The sequence below is a fragment of the Danio aesculapii genome, chromosome 17 (assembly GCF_903798145.1).
Source record: "Danio aesculapii chromosome 17, fDanAes4.1, whole genome shotgun sequence".
NCBI lineage: Eukaryota > Metazoa > Chordata > Actinopteri > Cypriniformes > Danionidae > Danio > Danio aesculapii.
The window spans coordinates 24,897,788-24,918,542 of record NC_079451.1 but is presented as its reverse complement, the minus strand read 5'-3'; the positions used below and the strand labels follow the sequence as shown (position 1 = coordinate 24,918,542).

Sequence of the window (20,755 nt, the reverse complement as noted above, 5' to 3'; positions counted from 1 at the left end):
GCATCCAGATACGATTTGGCCTACCTTTTGTTGTGTTTTGTACAAAAATGCACTAATATTAGTGGTTTTGCCACATTTGCATTGTATTTAATGTGTTTTGAATGCAAATTCCACTTTGTTTAAAAAAAATAAAGAGTGTTGACTTGTGATGCTTCTTAAGGATGATTTTTAAAATCATGTTATGTAATATAATTTTTTTAGGACCTCTGACCCTCAAAAATTCAGATTTGGACCTTTTAATGTATACTTTGAGAACCCCTGTTTTAAAGCATCAATTGGTATTCACATTGTTTATACAGGAAATTTTTAAAAAATATATAAATTAACACAGAGACAAAATATTCCAGAGTTTTATATTATTGGGCAAATACTCTGGCAAATCTAACAACTAATTATTGCTCAGAAGCACTCATTGAGGAATCCTGGCAACTTGTAAACACATTTTTGCTTTCTGGCATATTGATAAAAATCTATGTACCAAATCCAAGAAAATGTATAAATCAGTTTATTTTTTCAGAAAGCTCTTTGTTCAGTCTATATCAGGGGTTTATTAAAGGTCAAGTGAAGTGCTTCGAAATGTGCATTTTTTATTCCATGTTTGATGTAATCTTAACTGAAACACAGAGGGCGAGTAGCCACGCCCCTTTTAAAAAAAAACAACCAATAGCATTTTGTTATTATCTCTGCCAGTGAGAGTGGTTGAGCTCAAATGCATCAAATGAAAAGCAAGTAAAAACCGTCTTGAAGGGGTCTGGCCATGTCAGATACTAGAGACCATTTGATCGGTCAAGAGTTGATGAGAAACTGAAGTTTGAGGGGATGTAAAAATGTTGATTCAAACTACAAGCTTCAGATGTTTATAGCAGTTTTATATCTTATAATAAGCACACTTGTAGATATCCCTAAGACTAACATACAGAAACTAACATCTAAAAAATGTCATTTTAATTTCACTGGACCTTTAAGCACTCAATTAGCATCTGAGAATGACCCACCAAGCTGACTATTGGTCAAGCTCATGTGATCATCAAGCATTGGTCATCTTAGTGTTCTTTATTGATAGCCCTAATCATACACCATCAGAGACTTTTTGGACAGTTGACCATGTTAAATCCCTGTATGTCAGCGTATTCCATCTTAATAGAGAATTATGGAGAACATTAAGTATCAATGGACAATGTTAGAAAGTGGATAAAAGTAATAAAGCATATAAGCAAGAATTCAACTCAAAGAATGTTGTTGTAATTTGTAATCATATCACCTGCACATTATGATATGTAAATATGTTAATATTACATAATAAAATAAGCCAAATAAAATGAATGTGATCAAAATTATTTATATTCAAAATAGCAAATATGTAAAAGAAAAAATGTTGCTTTGTCGGTTTGTACACTGAGACTCTCGGTGCTAATGCAGATAACTATATTTACTCTCACGCACAAGTTTGTAAGTGATTAGAGTTTCCATTTGCTTTAAAAGCAAACAAATTTGTCATTTGTGCGAACATCTAATGACGCATAGTTACGTTTTAGAGTTAGGCACCTTATAACTGGTATAAAAATAACAATGCTGTGCAAATATGTGATGTCATGAAATTACTTATTTTCAACATGACCTATTAAATTGCAGGTTTGTTTAAATGTAATGTGTGGACCAGTGGTGTAGTCGGGACCATACGCACATATACTCAGTATGCCTACTTTTTCCACTAGCTGTTTGGGTATTACGCCTTTTGAGGATCAATAATTGCGTATACCCTCGGTATACTCACTTGTTTTGCCAATTAGACTTCTCCTTTAACTGTATACCAAATGTTTTTTTTAACTCTCATCTTAATTTGTTGCAATTGGTGCATTTTTGTTTATATTTTGCGCCATTTCCCGCCCCCTGACGACCTCAGCAGCTGTGAGAAAATTTGGTGAGTTTTTCGAAGTCAACTGAATGTGATGTCTTGCTGAAACGTTCAGGTAAAATTATAAAACAGCATGGGCAGGTTGGGTAATAATACACCACCTTTTTTTTTAGGTGTAGACAGTTCCTTACTGATTATCTTCCCTATTTAAATTCACAAAATTTATGTTTACATTTTTGTATTTGAAACATGAATAGCATCTATTCAAGGTGTGCATTTGATCAATGTGGTTATTGCCTGGGATTTAGCTTATGATTGTTGCAGGGGCGTAGCGGACATTTTAAAAGTGGGGGGGGGGGGACGGCTGTATGAGATCATACGTTCATATAATTATTATTATTTTTTTTTTTTTTTTTTTTTATTTATTTATTTATGACTTTTATAGCAAATTACAGTAAAAAAAAAAAAAAGGATGACAAAAGCAAAAATATATTTCTAATTAAAAGTATAAATAATATCAACTTAAGCACACACAATGAGAAAAAAATAAAAATACAAAAAAAATATATATAATAAATAAATAAAAAAATAAAAATACCAACAAAGAGAAATGTAAATAATAATAATGTGGCTTAACAAAAACTACAATTGTATAATCTGAAGCACACAATACACTCTAATTTGCAATTAGGAAAGAAAGAAAATCAATTTGCTGGAACAAGGACTTGGTCTGTAGTTGACAATAAAACATGTTCTTGGATATATTTCCTAAATGGGTCCCAAATTTTCTGAAACTGGTTAGATGAACCTCTAGACAGTCTAATTTTTTCCAACTTTACAAAGAAGAGGACATCACGGATCCACTGTGTTGGGGTTGGAGGTTTCTGATCCTTCCACCTAAGCAATATTAGTCGTTTGGCCAGGAGCACAATAAAAGCTATGCAATCAGATTGTATTTTTGTAAGGTTATACGACGTAGGCAAAATTCCAAAAATGGCAATCAGTGGGCAAGGGGAGATAGATATACCCAAAAAACCAGATATAGTTTTAAAAATAGTGTGCCAAAAGCAATTAAGCTTTATACAAGACCAAAACATATGTGCATGCGTGGCTGGGGTGGAATTACAGCGATTACAGGCCGGATCTATGTGCTGAAAGTGCTTTGAGAGCTTTAGGTTTGTCCAGTGTACACGATGCACAATTTTGCACTGCAGAAATCCATGTCTTGCACAGACAGAGGACTTGTGAATTCTGTATAAGACTGATTCCCAATCCTCATCTGAAATTGTGATTCCCAGATCGTCTTCCCACACAGATTTTATTTGGGAATGGGATGTATCAGTTGGTGCCATAATTTTATAGTAGAGTGATGATATAACCCCTTTCCAAATTGTCGGCTTCTCCAGTAAATTATCAAATGAGGAGCAAGGAGGCGATGCCGGAAAATGAGGGAACATTTTACGCACAAAATCACGGATTTGGAGATAGCGGAAAAAGTTGTTATTTGGAATATTAAACTTTTCACGAAACTGCTGAAATGAAGAGAAAATTCCCTCATGGTATAAGTCATTTATTTCCTTAACACCTCTAGTTTGCCAGGAAGCAAATGATTTATCAATTATTGATGGACTAAAAACCGGATTAGAATGAATGGGAGATTTTGGAGATATGGTTTGCCAACCAAAATGACGTCTAATTTGTTTCCAAATTTTAAGTGTGGATCTTACCAGCAAATTTTTGGTAAATTTGTCATAAGGGAAGGAAAGAGGAGCATAAACTAAGGCTGCTAGGGAAGAGGGCAAGCATGAGGTAGACTCGATGGCTATCCATGATAAAGCATCAGCCCCAGGATCTTCGTAAAGCCAGTGAAGTATAGGACGAATATTTGAAGCCCAGTAGTAACATCTAAAACTAGGTAAAGACATTCCACCTATAGATTTATGATGTTGCAAAAGACTTTTACGCATTCTAGCAGGTTTACCATTCCATATAAATGAAGTGAGAGCACTGTCCAGCCTACGAAAAAAGGAATTGGGAATAAACACTGGAACACATTGAAATAAATAGATGAACTTAGGTAGCACATTCATTTTAATAGAGTTTATTCGACCTGCGACTGATAATGGAAGAGAGGTCCAACGCTTTAACTCTTGTTCAACTCGCTCCAATAGGGAGATAAAGTTTTCAGCGAAGAGCTTAAAGTAAGCGTTAGATAAACGTATGCCGAGGTATATAAATGAATTTGATATCTTGAATGGGAAAGATGTAAAGGAGAACTCACGGGCAGCATTATTGATGGGAAATATTTCACTTTTCTGTAAATTTAATTTATAGCCAGATAGCCTGCCAAACACATCAAACGTTTTGAGAATATGAGGTAAGGATTTAGATGGATCAGAAACGTAAAGCAACAAATCGTCTGCATATAGAGACACTTTATGCTCTTGTCCCCCTCTTATTATACCAGCTATATTTGTATTTTGACGCAATGCAATGGCCAAAGGCTCTATTGCAACTGCAAATAATAAAGGCGAGAGAGGGCAGCCCTGCCTTGTGCCTCGATTAATCTGAAAATATGCAGAAGAAACGTTATTGGTACGAACAGAGGCAAGTGGGGCTTTGTACAATAAACTGACCCAAGATATAAAATTATCTCCAAAGCCAAAACTCTTAAGAGCATGAATTAAATAATCCCACTCCACTCTATCAAAAGCCTTCTCTGCGTCAAGTGAAATCAAGACTTCAGGTACAGATGAAGACATAGGATGATAAATGACATTAAATAATCGCCTGACATTGAAGAATGAAAATCTGTTTTTAACAAAGCCAGTTTGGTCAGAAGAAATAATTTTAGGAAGAATAGTTTCTAATCGTAGAGCAAGAATTTTGGCTAAAATTTTTACATCAGCATTTAAAAGTGATATTGGTCGATATGAACTGCATAACTGAGGGTCTTTGTCCTTTTTCAAAATTAAAGAAATTGAAGCTTCTCGCAAAGTCTGAGGAAGACAAGTTAGATCAAATGATTCTTTGTACATATTTAGTAAAAGAGGAGCTAGTTGTCCAGAAAATGTCTTTAAAAATTCAGCTGGTAGGCCATCTGGTCCAGGACTTTTACCACTTTGCATTGCTGATATAGCATTGTGAACTTCATCTAAAGAAATAGGGCTGTCCAGAAATTTCATATCTGCAGAACTAATGCGAGGTACTGAAAGATCTTGGAAAAAATTATGAAAGTCCACCTGATTAGAAGTTTGTTCAGAAGAATACAATAACCGATAAAATTCCAAAAATGCGTTATTGATTTCACAGTGATCTGACAGTAGGATATCATTTGCTTTAATAGAAGAGATTATATGGGAGGCAGAGGACTGTCGAAGCTGGTGAGCTAAAAGCCTATGTGCCTTATCCCCATACTCGTAATAAGCATGTCTTGATTTTATTAGCATCTCCTCTGTTGTAACAGTAGAAAGTGTGTCAAAATCAGCTTTTAAGAGGAGATATTCTTTAAGTATGTTTGGAGAAGGTCTATTTACATATTGATTTTCTAACTGGGAGATTTGATCTGTCAGATCCGCAATGGATTTTTTATATTTATTCCTTTCAAATGACACATAAGATATAATTTGACCTCTAATATAGGCTTTAAGTGTATCCCAAAGTGTGCTATGTGTAATGTCTGGGGAAGCATTAACCTGGACAAAAAAGTCTATTTGGGAGGAAATAATCTGGACAAAATCCTCAGTGGTTAATAGACGAACATTTAGCCTCCAAAGTGGACGCTGAACATTTCTACACTCAAATTTAAGTCCTAATGTGAGAGGAGAATGATCCGAGATGACTATTGCATTGTAAGCGCAATGTTGAACACACGGTAAAAGTTTGTTGTCAATTAAAAAGTAGTCAATCCGAGAAAAACTCTGATGAGCATGAGAGAAGAAGGAATAACCACGTGTATGTGGATTCAAGAATCGCCAGACATCTGTAACTGCATAATCATTAAGAAAGGAATTTATAATTTTTGCTGACTTTGAGAGAGCTGTTCCCCTTAAAGATGCTTTGTCAAGTTGAGGATTCAAACAGAGGTTGAAATCTCCCCCAATAATCAGATATCTTGAATGTAAATTTGGTAAGAGGGAGAGGAATTTAATAAAAAAATTATCATCATCAAAGTTTGGTGCGTAGATATTAGCCAGTACAACCGGAGTATTAAAAAGTGACCCAGAGACAATGATATATCTACCATTACGGTCAGCCAGCACATCTGATGTATTAAAAGGAATATCTTTATGAATAAGAATAGCCACTCCCCTTGCTCTACTGGTAAATAAGGAATGAAAAGATTGTGAGACCCATTTTCTACGTAACTTGGTGTGGTCAGAAACATTGAGATGTGTTTCCTGTAAGAAGACTATTTTAGCTTGCAAATTATCCAAGTGATTGATCACTTTGTTAAGCTTAGTGGGACGACCAAGTCCTTTCACATTCCAGCTTACAAAATTTATGATTTTACTTATTGATATACTTTTTAGATAAATTACTGAAAATATATAGAGATATTTTAAGGCTTAGCAGGCAGAATGGATTGTGTAAAATATAAGTAGCCACAACATAAAAAAAACAGGAGAAAAAAATAATAGAATAAAATAAAACAAAATTCTGAACTACAACACGTTGATATCCCCCACCCACTTCAACACCTCCCTTAACCAGGTGTATACAAAACCCCATGAGACAAAAAACACGGACGATGAACTTGTCGTCTAGAATGCGCTAGTGAAAATAAACTCAGACAAGCGCGTCCTCAGGTGAGAAAAAAAAATTAGCACGCAGACCACAATGTGCAGTATGTGTCCAGATAGTGCTTTAAATTATGGCAACATCAAAAGATTTTAAATCTAGCTGTTAGGCTAATAAACAGTCAGATGCAGAGTTCTCAGACTGATTTTCAGAGAGTGAAATAATAATAGAACAATAATGGACTGGTCCAAGTAAAACGCAATCAATCCAGATTATTCCAAAGATAAAGTACCTTGCAAGAAAATCCAGAATGGACAGTCACCTCAAAAGGTAGCCGACGAATGATTTTCAGTTATTCAGGCAGAACACTGGTCTTTGTTCCACTCACGTCAGCTGCAAGGGTGTTTTTCACATATTCCATCGCTTTGTTAGGATCCGTAAACAGCTGCTCTGTATTACCCGGCAAGGTAATTCGAAATCTGGCGGGATGACGAAAGCCAAATCGAGCCCCTTCAACGTTCCGTATGAATTTGCGCACTTCTCCGAAAGCCGCTCTTTTCCTAGCCTCGTTAGCCGTGAGGTCAGGAAAGAGAAAGACGGGCTTTCCCTTGTATGTCAGCCTTCCTTCTTGACGCGCCATTTGAAGAATCTGTTCACGAATATGGAAAAAGTGGATTCTAATGATGAAGGGCCTGGGTGGTTGACCAGGTTTGGGCTTTGGTTGAAGTGACCTGTGAGCTCGATCAAGCAACGGCTTCTCCTCCATGTTCAACAGGTCGCAGAGAAAGTTTGAAACGAACTCCGTTGGACGGTTGCCTTCTTCTCCCTCGCTAATTCCGATCAGTCTGATGTTATTCCTCCTTGATCTGCTTTCAAGATCTTCACACTTTAAAGACAGAGCCGTAACCTCAGTCTGGAGTTTAGCCACGGTAGTTTCAAGGTACGTTAGAGAATTGCTCGTTGCTGTCGCTGAATCCTCGACAGCTCTCAGCCGCTCCTCCTGTGAGCCAAGCGATTGTTGAATTGTGGCAACAGCTGAAGTCAACTCTTCCTTCACTCCGTTGATATCAGATTGCAGACTGCTGATCGCACTTTCAATTTTTATACAAATGTCGTTTTTCATAGACTCCAGCGATTGTTTAAACATTTCAGCTGAAAGGGATTCTCCCTCGTGAGTACCTCGTGAGTCAGCCGAGCTAATGTTAGCTGTGTTAGCTCGCGTATCTTTGCCACCTCGTTTATTGCCAGGAGCAGCCATTCCACACACGATATCCACAAATTTACAGTCCGAATGTATGTATAAGTCGTATTAAAGCAAAAGAAAGTTTGAAATTAACTTCTAGGTCTGATTATTATTTAAATGAAATGTCACCTGTGAGGAGCTCACTATAAACACGTCTGCATCGTGCTCGCGCGACAGCGCCCCCTCATATAATTATTAATCACCTGTTTCTAAATGGTCTGTCTCTAAAAGAGAGGGGGACGTATCCCCCCGTCACCCCCGGTTGCTACGCCCCTGATATAATGCAACACTGTACCAATGGAGATACATAAATATAGATTTTTATTGGCTGTGTCTTACTCCAGGTAGGAGATCTGTTTTTCTAAATGCTGCGATGGATTGCTTTTCCGGAAAGTGACATGATAAATTGGTTGGAAAACATGTCATACCTTGTAGTATTTGCTCTGTTTAAGTGCAACTTTTATCAACTATTTAATTCAGATGTATGTGACGAGGAAACAACACAGTCTGCTTTCATTCACACTCATTCTTTGTTGTCAATGGTGTGTATCAAGGCCTGTTGGATGTGTATTTTAGCCTGAGACCACATTTTTATAGAATAATATTAATGTCTAATACAGAAATAGGTGTATTTATTTGTTTGATGTTTGTTTGTTTTCCTCTGGAATCTCTATCCCAGGGGGTTATGGGTGTGATCACGGTTTCAGAAAGATGCTGAGTCCTCCATCCTGCTTGAACTTCACACTCTCCCTGAACCCTATAGATCGCAGCCTGCAATCCACATGATTCCAAACAGAAGCATATCGGTGCAGTTCATGCACAGATGGCAAATGAAGCTCTCCTACCTCTTCAAAGCATTCTCCATATACCTATTTTCTTTAAAAGCCTCTGGTGCGGATTTTTCCTCCTCAGACTCTCATTCTAACCCCCTACTTTCCCTCTCACTCCGCTTGCAGTGGTGAAAATAGATTGACAAAGATGCTGAGTGAAAGAGAGAGAGAGAGAAAGCAAAGGTAGCCTGAAGGCAGGATTAACGGAAAGAGTTGATTTTATTTTCTTGTGTTTGAGGGCCGTGCTGATGTGTGTATGAAGCAGTGCCTCCAGTGTGATTGGCAGCTTTTTCTGGTGTGGCCCGTGAGCTGAACCATTTGAGCATGTTTCCGCAGGATACGTGCGGCCTATGGGACATGGCAGAATGGATCCACAATAGACAATCGTCACACCTTAGAATTGAGGATCTGTGTAAGGTGATCAATTGCATGTATTTTTAAATCCTGGCTGACTTTGAAGGGTTTCTATAGGCAACAGGACCACATGCAGCTTCACATTGTTTATTTTTGATGCAACATACCTGTCTATAACTAAAAACTACTCTTTAAAAAACATTCCTGATGCTTCAAATGATTTTTATTTAATCCTACACTTTCAGAAATAAAGGTCTGTGAGCTATCACTGGGGTGGTACCTTTTTAAAAGGTAGACATTTGTACTTAAAGGGCACATATTGGTAACTTAAAAGTATATATTAGTACCTAAACATTTTTAGAGGAACACTTTTTTACTTTTTAGGTACTAATATGTACCCTAGAGGTATTAATATGGACCTTTTAGCTACAAATTTGTAGTGTAGAAAAGAGTGTAACTCTTTTGTTTCTACAGGCCTCATTCCTGGCCTGTTTCCATTGAGTGGTAAGGTACGGTTCGGGTCGGTATGCTTTTATGTTTGTTTCCACTGTACCGTACCACTTTTTGCATACCCTTTTGAAAGGGTACCTAGCACAACAGAAGTGTACCAAAAGGCGGAGCTAGATGCAAAGCTAAATGCTATTGGTTTACAGACAAACATCACTAGCGTGTGTACAAACCAGGTTAATGAAAACAAAGGAAGCACCATTTTTAAATACACAGCCGAGACAGTACATCGTTACAATATATACATGATAACGAGCCGTGGTTGACTCGAGCTCAAACAAAACTTGTTATCGTCTTGATAAACAGCCACAAAGCCAAGAAGATAAACTTGTTGTCCTGTTGTTGTTTACAAGGCTGTCTAAAGCACGAGCGGTTTCACTTTCTCCAGAGAGATCACGATCGCTCGACGCGCTTCTGAATTTGAAATAACAAACTTTTTGAGCTTATGATAATAACGTGTGGGTGATTATTGAAGTGCTTCTGAGATCCTTTGAGAAACTGACAAACGCGAGAGTGAATCGCGAAAAACATAGGAGAAGCCTACAAAAACAAACGATTCTTTTAGCAACTTCAAACATGAACAAACTGCCATGTTAACTATTATCATCACCTTTTGTACTATTATGAACTCGGAATGACTGAATTACTTTCTAACAAGAGGTTACATTTGCTGGTGAAGATTAAAGATACAGATGAGAGGTTTGCACTGACTGTGGGCTATATGTCGCGTGTTGTTTTTGAACCTAAATAAGGGCTAAATGTATCAGAGGGAGATTTGAACCTGTGTTTTCAGCATGGCAGGTGAATGCAAAATACATTGACCCAACATTGCCTAATCATCAACAGTGAGAAATAAAAGGCATTTTAGCATGAATGTAACTGTAATTTTATATAGTTACTAGCGTTGTAGTACTCAAAACATCATTCATGGTTTTGTCTAGTCATTCTTCTTCTAACGCAATCAAACTGTTACTATTATGTCAGATGAGACTTTAACAATTTGTGCAATTTAACAAGTGTGTAAAAAACATAGTGTTTATATATACTCATCAGCCACTTTATTAGGTACACCTGTTCAACTGCTCGTTAACGCAAATTTCTAATCAGCCAATCACATGGCAGCACCTCAATGCATTTAGGCATGTAGACATGGTCAAGACGACCTGCTGCAGTTCAAACTGAGCATCAGAATGGGGAAGAAAGGTGATTTAAGTGACTTTGAACGTGGCATGGTTGTTGGTGCAAGACAGGCTGGTATTTCAGAGTATTTCAGAATCTGCTGATCTACTGGGATTTTCAAGCATAACATCTCTAGGGTTTACAGAAAATGGTTTGAAAAAAAAAAATATCCAGTGGATACCAGAGGCCAGAGGAGAATGCCTGGTTCGAGCTGATAGAAAGACAACAGTAACTCCAGTAATCACTTGTTACAACTGAGGTATGCAGAAGAGCATTTCTGAACGCACAACACATCGAACCTTGAGGTGGATGGGCTACAGCAGCAAAAGACCATACCAGGTGCCACTCCTGTCAGCTAAGAACGGGTAACTGATACTACAATTTGCACAGGCTCATTAAAATTGGATAATAGATCATTGGAAAAATGCTGTCTGGTCTGATGAGTCTCGATTTCTGCTGCAACATTCGGATGGTAGGGTCAGAATTTGGCATCAACAGCATGAAAGCATAAATCCATCCTGTCTTGTATCAACGTTTCAGGCTGGTGGGGGTGGTATAATGGTGTGGGGGATATGTTCTTGGCACACTTTGGGCCTATTAGTACCTACTGAGCATCGTGCCAACTTATTGGTCCTGACCATGTACATACCTTTATGACAGCAGTGTACCCATCTTTTGATGGCTACTTCCAGCAGGATAACGCGCCATGTCATAAAGCGCTATATATATATATATATATATATATATATATATATATATATAAGTTGGTTCAGTTTCACATGGGTGTGTTGATTTTCATTTTATCCTATTCAAGTTGATAAAAGCTGCACAAGCAAACTGCTGCCCGGGGGCATAACTAACATGGCCACCAAGCTGCTTAAAATCAACTGTTTGTGTACAAATGAGCATATTTGCACACCACAAGAATTTCTTTGTATATTTTATTGACTTTCTGTGGGTTTTGAGACCTGAGTGTGGGGTCCATGTATGGAGAGCATGGAAACAATCCTCCAGTCAGAGGATGAGAAGAGGAGATGAAGACATTCAGTTACACAGGTTTAGACAGACAACACACACTCACACCTGCTAGAAGGCAGAGACTCCCTACTTAACTGTTCTCTTTTCATCCGTCTGTCATTCTTTCCTTTTAATGAGCAGGAAGAAGAGACGGAGAGGTGCGTGTGTGTGTGTGTGTGTGTGTTCAGGCTTCTGTGCAGGTGTAATTGGGCCTGTGACCTCAGAAGGAAGTTTGTTTGGTTGGTAGCTTGTGGGTTTATGAGGAGCCTGTGTGTATGTGTGACGATGTGAACGTATTGATTTCTGTGTGTGCTTATAGGTTACCCAGTGATTGATGGGTTTCTCTAATGTCATGTCAGAGAGTGGCAGAGATGTGCACAAGAACACCGACAAACACACACACATTCCTTCTTCTGATGAATTATTCGAGACGTGTACACACACTCCTGTGCAACGGATTTAAACGTCATCAGAGCTTCTCCTTCAGGAGATCATTTTGTGTGTGCTTGTGTGTGTGTGTGTGTGTGTGTGTGTGTGTGTGTGTGTGTGTGTGTGTGCGTGCGTGCGTGCGTGTGTGTGCATGTATTCATCACATTGTGGGTACCAAAAATGTTCCAAAGTACAGCAATACCAGTAAAGTTTCACATTGTGGGGACTTTTTTGGTCCCCATGAGGAAAATGGCTCATAAATCATACAGAATGAAACTTAAAAAAGTAAAAGTGCAGAATGTTTTCTGTGAGAGTTGGGTTTAGGAGTAGGGATGGTGTCAGGTGGTTGAATATACAGCCTGCACAGTATGAAAATCTATAGGAAGTTCCCATGAAGAGGGGAGGTGTACAAGTGTGAGTGAGTATGTGTCTTAATGCCTTCTCCTAACTTTTTGGCACCCTATTATACTGCTTCCCATACCAGAATCGCCAATCCAAAGGCTGCTCTGGCATATCAGACCAGAAGTGTTAGACTTACAACAACAATTTTTGTGGAATTATTTGTATTTATTGTCTAATCTTAACTGTTAGATAACATTTGATGTGAGGGACACTCATTGGTGCCCCTGCAGGTGGTGGTGCCCTGGCCAACTACCTAGTTTGCATAGCTACAGTTACACATCTACCCACTGGATGTCAATGTCAGGGTATCACTGTGTGTTTGATAGCTTTAATCAACAATAGCATTGTTTTTAATGTTACGTTGGTGTGTCATGGTCTTTATGCATTTTATTAGGGCTTTTTAACTTTGAAAGTACCATAGTATGATCTTTTAGGAGTATTTTCAGTGGTAATTTTTTTTTCAATATATTTACATTCATTACAAATGCTCATAAACTTAAACTTAAACGTGCTCTTACAGTCTCAAATGCTGCATTGTCACAAATGGAACATACATCCACTGGCCACTTTATTAGATACACCTGCCCAACTGCCCATTAATGGAAATTTCTAATCAGCCGATCACATGGCAGAAACTCAGTGCATTTGAAGATGGCATGGTTGTTGGTGTCAGACGGGCTTGTCTGAGTATTTCAGAATCTGCTGATCGACTTCGATTCATGCACAACCATCTGTAGGGTTTACAGAGAAAGCCAGAGTTCAGAGGAGAATGGCCAGACTGGTTCCAGCTGATAGAAAGGCAACAGTAACTCAAACGACAGAGGTATGCAGAAGAGCATCTCTGAATGCACAACACGTCGAACTTTGAGGAGCTACAGCGGCAGAGGACCACACTGGGTGCCACTCTTGTTAGCCAGGATCAGGAAGCTGAGGCTACAATTCACACAGTCTCACCAAAATTGGACAATAATAGATTGGAAAAATGTTGCCTGGTCTGATAAGACTCGATTTATGCTGTGACATTCAGATGGTAGAGTCAGAATTTGGCGTCAACACTGTGAAAGCATGCATTCAGTCTGTCTTGTATCAACAGATCAGGCTGGTGGTAGTGGTGGTGTAATGGTGTGGGGGATATTTTCTTGGCACACTTTGGGCCCATTAGTACCAACAGCCTACCTGAGTATTGTTGTTGACCATGTCCATCCCTTTTTGACCACAGTGTTCACATCTTCTGATGGCTACTTCCAGCAGAATAACACGCCGTGTCATAAAGCGCAAATCATCTTAGACTGTTTTCTTAAACATGACAATGAGTTCACTGTACTCAAATGATCCCCACAGTCACCAGAGCTCAATCCAATAGAGCTCTTTTGGGATGTGGTGGAACGTGAGATTCGCGTCACGGATGTGCAGCCAACAAATCTGCAGCAACTGCGTGATGCTATCATGTCAAAATGGACCAAAATCTCTGGGGAATATTTCCAGTAGCTTGTTGAATCTATGCCATGAAGGATTAAGGCAGTTCTGAAGGCAAAAGGTGCTCAAACCCTATACTAGTATGGTGTACCTAATAAAGTGGCCGGTGAGTGCATATTGCAATTTCTATATTTCAGCTCGAGAGGCTTCCTTAACACTTTGATACAGTCTCATTGATGGTATTTTACCTCATTTAAATTTAATTCACGTTTATTTGTGTCCACAAAAATGATCTTATGAGTTTGATCCTGGCTCCTCGTTGTTTGAAAGGGTATGCAGAAAGATTTTTGCAAATGTGCATTAAAATCATGTTAAAATCCCATGTAGGTTTATGCAAGAAGAAAGACTACAATTACTGAGAACCTATTGAGGCAATTCCAAATTTCTTTTTTGTTTTTAGTAGACAATAACTTCATTAATCACACACTTCCATCTTTGAGTCTTTCCAGACCTTTAATATTTACAAACATACACCACTATCATAAAATATACTAATATGCTCAATGTGTGTGTGTTGTGTGCAGAAAACTCAGGTGATGGTATTGACTACAGCCAGCAAAAGAGGGAGAATATTGGAGACCTGATCCAGGAGACGCTGGAAGTATTTGAACGCTACGGGGGTGAAGACGCCTTCATCAACATCAAATACATGGTTCCCACCTACGAGTCCTGCCTTCTCAACTAGAAAGACCAGAGAACTCTCTCGCAAACACACACACACACACTCACACTTATACAAACATGTAAACACACCCATCTTATGTTACACTTCTTATTTCTGACTTTATTAAAGTCATAATGTAGATGCAATGATTTTGTGCTCCACGTCTATCTCTATCAGAACACAGACACACACATGCAAACACACAGCTTCCTGTGAAGATAAACAGAAATGAGGAGCTCAGGGGTCAATAAATCTCTCGGTTGAAACTAACCTGCATTTCATTTTCAGTGGGTGAGGAATTATCTTAAAGAGAAATGCAGAACAAAATGCGCACATCTAGTCCAAGCTGGCTACAGATACAGGAAACAGTACAACCCAAGTAAATGGTTATTTTTCACCTCATCATGATGGAGATCTTGAAGAATTACTATCAGTTTGAGAACTGTTTTAGTTGTCGTTATTGTCGTTGTCTTCAAATCTCTACTATAATAACATGTATTATGCTAAAATATAATAAGGCACCACTTGGAAATTCTCTTGATATACTGGATTTTGGTAAGTGTTTGAGTAAAATGATAATATTCGTCTTATTCTATAAAGGTCTGATAACATTTTCCCTCAAGTTTTAAATAAAATATCGGATTTTTTTGTAGAAAATGACAATTGGTCAAAATAAGAACACATTTTTATTTATTGTGGTCAAAAAGGAAGGTTGGGCAGCACGGTGGCTCAGTGGTTAGCACTGTCGCCTCACAACAATAAGGTCTCTGGTTCGAGTCCTGGCTGATTCTGTTGGCATTCTGGGTGGTGATTGCATGTTCTTCCATGTTTTCTTCCTCCCATGTTTTCTGTGAGAGTTGGGTTTAGGAGTAGGGATGGTGTCGGGTGGTTAAATATACTGTCTGCGTAATATAAAAATCTATGGGAAGTCCCCATAAAGAGGGTGTACATGTGTGAGTGTGTGTCTCAAGGCCTTCTCTAGACTATTTGGCACCCTATTATACTGTTTCACATACCAAAATTGCCAGTCTAAAGCTGCTCTGGCGTCTAGGTGTCAGACCAGAAGTGTTGGACCTACAAGAACAATTTAGCTGAATTATTTGTATTTATTGTCTAATTTTATTTGTTAGAGGCAATTTGATGTGAGGGACACTCATTGGTGCCCCTGTAAAATATTGTAATTTTTGCAGAAAATTACAATTGGTCAAAATAAGAACACATTTTTATTTATTGTGGTCAAAAAGGAAGGTTGGACATCACGGTGGCTCAGTGGTTAGCACTGTCACCTCACAGCAAGAAGGTCACTGGTTCGAGTCCCAGCTGATTCAGTTGGCATTTCTGGGTGGAGTTTGGATGTTCTCCCTATGTTGCTGTGGGTTTCCTCTGGGTGTCCTGGTTTCCCTCACAGTCAAAAGACATGCGCTATTCAGTAGGTGCATTAAATAAACTAAACTGTCCGTAGTGTTTGAATATGTGTGAATGAGTGTGTTTCCCAAGGCTTAATTTGTGCCAGCACCTCATTTTACTGATCCCCTCTCTCAACCACCCTCCTCCCCCATCCGTTGTTCACTTTCACTTTCTTTCGCGACTTCTTAACCCTCTTCACTTTCGTCCACAGCACCCCTCTGCCATCCAACGCCATGCCAACGACCCCCCACTCATGCTCTTCAATTACGTCCGCAACAAACCTGAACTGTGTGTAGGCATAGTGTGTCCACAGTCATATTGGGGTGATATAAAGACAATAAGTCTCTTTTTTTTTTATTTCCTGTCGTTAAAATAGGATCGATATCCCTCTCATTTTGAGGGCCACCGCAACGTGACTTAGGAGTGCGGTTTCCCCGCCCACCAAATTGATTGACAGCCGCGTATTAACATGTCTCCCTAGTAACCCATATAATATCAACAAGACAGGACATGCGCAAAGCAACTGGGATTAAAAGATCAAATGTGATCAAGAATGTGTTTTACTAGTTTAAAACTTCTTTTAAAACATTGCATGTTTGTAATGAATTACAGCGATTTCATCATCTTTATCACCACAGCCGCATGTCAGTACAATTATAAAAGAAGATGCTTCAATCCTGGTTTGTGGGCGTTAAATCGGGTTTATTTTGTACATCAACATAATGGATATCCATATAGCAGTGGATATTAACATGTATCCTGTCATATTTGTGTGCAAAAACAGTGAAAACTTAAACGTGTGCGCTGTGCATGTGTGTGTGTCTGCTGTGTGTATGTGCGTGAACATTGTAACGACATTGTGTGTGACTCATTGTTGCAGAAAGGCTTGAATTAACTCCACAACAAATACATCAAGTAATCATTGGGAAAGTTCTTACTGTAGTATTTCTCACAGACGTTACATGAGATCTGCTTCCTTCATGTCTGTCACTGTGCTGTTTATCTGAAGCAGCCAAGGCGGAGATTGAGGCACACTCTGACCAGCACGTGGCAACGGTGGGTGAAAAAACTAGCATTAAAGGCACAGGCCACTAAAACAGCTACATAGCATGTAGCAGAATATCCAGTATTCTGAAAGGTATAATAAATAATCTGATGGGTGTATTGAGCTGAAATTTTACAGACACATTCTGGGCACACAAAAGATTTATCTTAAATCTTGAAAAAGTGGTAAAATAGGTGCCCTTTAAATATATAACAAACAATAAACTGCATTAAAACATTGATCTGTTCACAAAATAAATTTTAAATTGCTTCCAAAGCTTTTTGCCACTGGATCTCTTGCACTCATATCTGTAGTTTTCAGAAGGTCACTGGTCTAATGTAGCTCTGCTTCCTGATATAATGAACATTTCCTTGCTTTTTCTTCCAATTTTCTCAGTGGTACCTTGCCAAAAAAAAAAAAACTCTCCCTCTGGCTGTTCATTCACCTTGCAACACCCAACACTGAAATCTCTCTTCTTCTTCTTTCTTTTTTCTTGTTTTATCTGTTGTATCAGGGATATAGCACCCAGTTTATAAACAGGAATACATTTACCCCTTAATAACAATAGTGTATCTTAGTGTATTTTTATCTGTGGTTCAGCTACAAATGTACTGTACATATCCCTGATGAAGGTCAGTGGTCCAAAATGTTGCATTTAAAATATTTCTAGCAAGTATTGATAGTGTGCAGGATTGTTTTTTAATATTTCACCTACCTAAGTTATTAAGTAAAAAAAATAGAATGATCATCATCATTGATGTAAGCCTACATAAATTAGAACAATAAATATCAAGCTAGGTCATACTGGACAAAAAAAAAAAAAGCTTTTTTAGTTTAGTATCATGCTTTCAGAATATTTCATGTAGAAGTGTATTCTGGTTACTAGGCATTTTAAAGGCATTGAGCGTTTTAATATGCCTCCCCACTTTTCAAATCATTTCAGCACTCCTGCTTTCTGCTTGCTTTATCTCGTTCTCGCTTCTTTTATATCCGTCTCTTCAGGTCAGCTCTTTGTTGAATTGTACGGCTTTATATTTGAATGTTTTTGAGTCTTTGTTCACTATCAGAAGCAAACATAGATCTGTTCATCATTTTATTCCAATGTATCTGCGTTTAGTGTGTGTGCAGAGATTTTAAAGTGATTTTAGTCTTTGCCAGAATGATCTGGGGTGAAGCTTACAGATTTGAACTATAAAACTGACAAACTCACATACACACAAACAACTAGTGCCAAATTGACTTTAATCACTATAAGTTTGTATCTAAAAATTCATACATACAGCATATTTTAGTTTTTTAATAGCACAAATATGTACCTTGTGAATCAGTACTTTTATATATTTAATCAGCAAAGCATGACAGCCTCTTTTACACATGTTGACTAATTCAAAACAAGTTCAAAACATCACTAATTTGGACTCTGAACATGGCAGGGCTGCTGTTTCCAGATGAGCTGGTCTGAAGATTTCAGAAACTGTTAATGTACTCTGGTTTTTACACAATAATCTTTAGGGTTTACAGACATATAAAGTCTGAATAAAAAATAAAGAAAAGATATCTAGTAGGGTGTAGTTTTGTTGACAAAAATCCTTTACTAATGCAAGAAGAGAATGCATAAACTGGTTCAAGGTTGATAGAAAAGCAACAGGCAATCAAATAATCACCTATTTCAACCAGAGTGTGCACACTCTCAGAAGTAAAGGTATGGGAGCTGTCATTGGGGCCGTACCTTTTCAAAAGGTACATATTTGTACCTGAAGGGTCCATAATGGTACCTCATAGGTACTTTTTAGGTACCTTTGGGTACTAATATGCACCTTTTAGGCACCACTGTGGACTATTTGGGTACAAATATGTATCCTTTAAAAAGGTACTGCCCCAATGAGAGCTCCCATACCTTTACTTCTGAGAGTGCAGAAGAACAGCTCTGAATGCATAACATTCACTGCAGTAGCAGAAGACACACTGGTAACACTCCTGACACCTAACAACAGCAAACTGAGGATTTACATGAGCTCTGCAAAATTACACAATATATTATTAGAAAATGTTGCCTAGTCTGATTTGCTGCGGCAACATTCGGATAGTTGGCTCAGAATTTGGCGTAAACAACATGAAATCCATTCTGCCTTGTATCCGTGGTTCATGCTGCTGGTGGCGTAATGGTGTGAGGGACATTTTCCTGGCACACTTCTTACAAATCCTTTTGAGCATTGTTTTAATGTCACAGCCTACCTGAGTATTGTTGCTGACAAGTCCTTTATGACCACAGAATAACTATCTTGCAATGGCTGATTCCAGCAAGATGATGCACTGTCACCAATTGCAAATCCACAGTTAAATCTCAATCCGATCTCAATGGTATGTGGAGGAACAGGATATTTGCATCATGGATGTGCCTTGACAAATCTGTAGAAACTCTTGGGATGCTATCATGTCACTATGAGTTCAATTTCCAAACCCTTGTTGGTCTGTGCCAAAATATTTTTGGCTCAAGACTTCCGGTCTCATTCACATCACATTCACACTCATTTGTAGAGGTTAAAAACGACTCGTTATGCTGGTTGATGTTGCAAACTGATAGTTTCTCATTATATGATTCTGCTTTTTCTATATAATCATGCAAACATTTGTTTGTAGAGCAAGTAGTTTTTCTGCCGTATATTAGTCATTTCTCCCATAGGCAGCTGAATCGGAAGTTCTAAAACAATCGCAAAAACGAGCGCACTTCCACATTGAAGAATAAGGACAATGTGTCATATATATTAAAAACCTATATCAAAACCTATATTAAAACATGTATGTTTATATAGCTTCTTTCTGTGTGGGCTCTCACTTATTTGCCATAGTTAAATTCCATAACATCCCAATTACATTTGATACCAATTTCAAGTATTCGCACATACATAAGATTTTTTTTTATCTTAGTTAGTGCCTTGATAATAGAAAATATGAGCTAGGCATCATGTATGACACTTGCCAAAGTGAGATATGAGCTATATAGGAGACATATCTTGTACACTGAAAGAAATAACTTTTTGGTGTGGTAAAATATAAAAAATTTCATTCATTCATTTTCTTTTCGGCTTAGTCCCTTTATCAATCCGGGGTCGCCACAGCGGAATGAACCGCCAACTTATCCAGCACATGTTTTTATGCAGTGGATGCCCTTCCAGCCACAACCCATCTCTGGGAAACATCCATACACACTCATTCACACTCATACACTACAGATAATTTAGCCTTCCCAATTCACCTGTACCGCATGTCTTTGGACTGTGGGGGAAACCGGAGCACCCGGAGGAAACCACGCGAACGCAGGCAGAACATGCAAACTCCACACAGAAATGCCAACTGACCCAGCTGAGGCTCAAACCAGCGACCTTCTTGCTGTGAGGCGACAGCACTACCTACTGCACCACTGCATACCCCTTAATAAATTTACTCTCATAATTTTTACCTTGTAATAAGTGTCAAGGATAACTAGAATTTTCCAAATAAATATTTAATATTTACACATTTACTTCATGTAATAAATTAAATGAATGAATGAATATTGAAATATTTTCTAATCGTTGCAAATTAAGTAATATTAAGTTCATTTTAA

The 20,755-nt window shown here is 38.2% G+C and overlaps 1 protein-coding gene across 1 annotated transcript in view; it reads left to right on the top strand.

Moving 5' to 3' along the window:
• pacrg (PARK2 co-regulated) overlaps positions 1-15,148 on the top strand; it is a 188,411-nt gene extending 173,263 nt beyond the window's left edge. Inside the window, exon 5 of the mRNA XM_056477502.1 lies at positions 14,557-15,148. Coding sequence (XP_056333477.1) covers positions 14,557-14,717 — 161 coding nt within the window. The 3' untranslated portion in view covers positions 14,718-15,148. The remainder of the gene's footprint in view (positions 1-14,556) is intronic.
• The last annotated feature ends 5,607 nt before the right edge of the window (positions 15,149-20,755 follow it).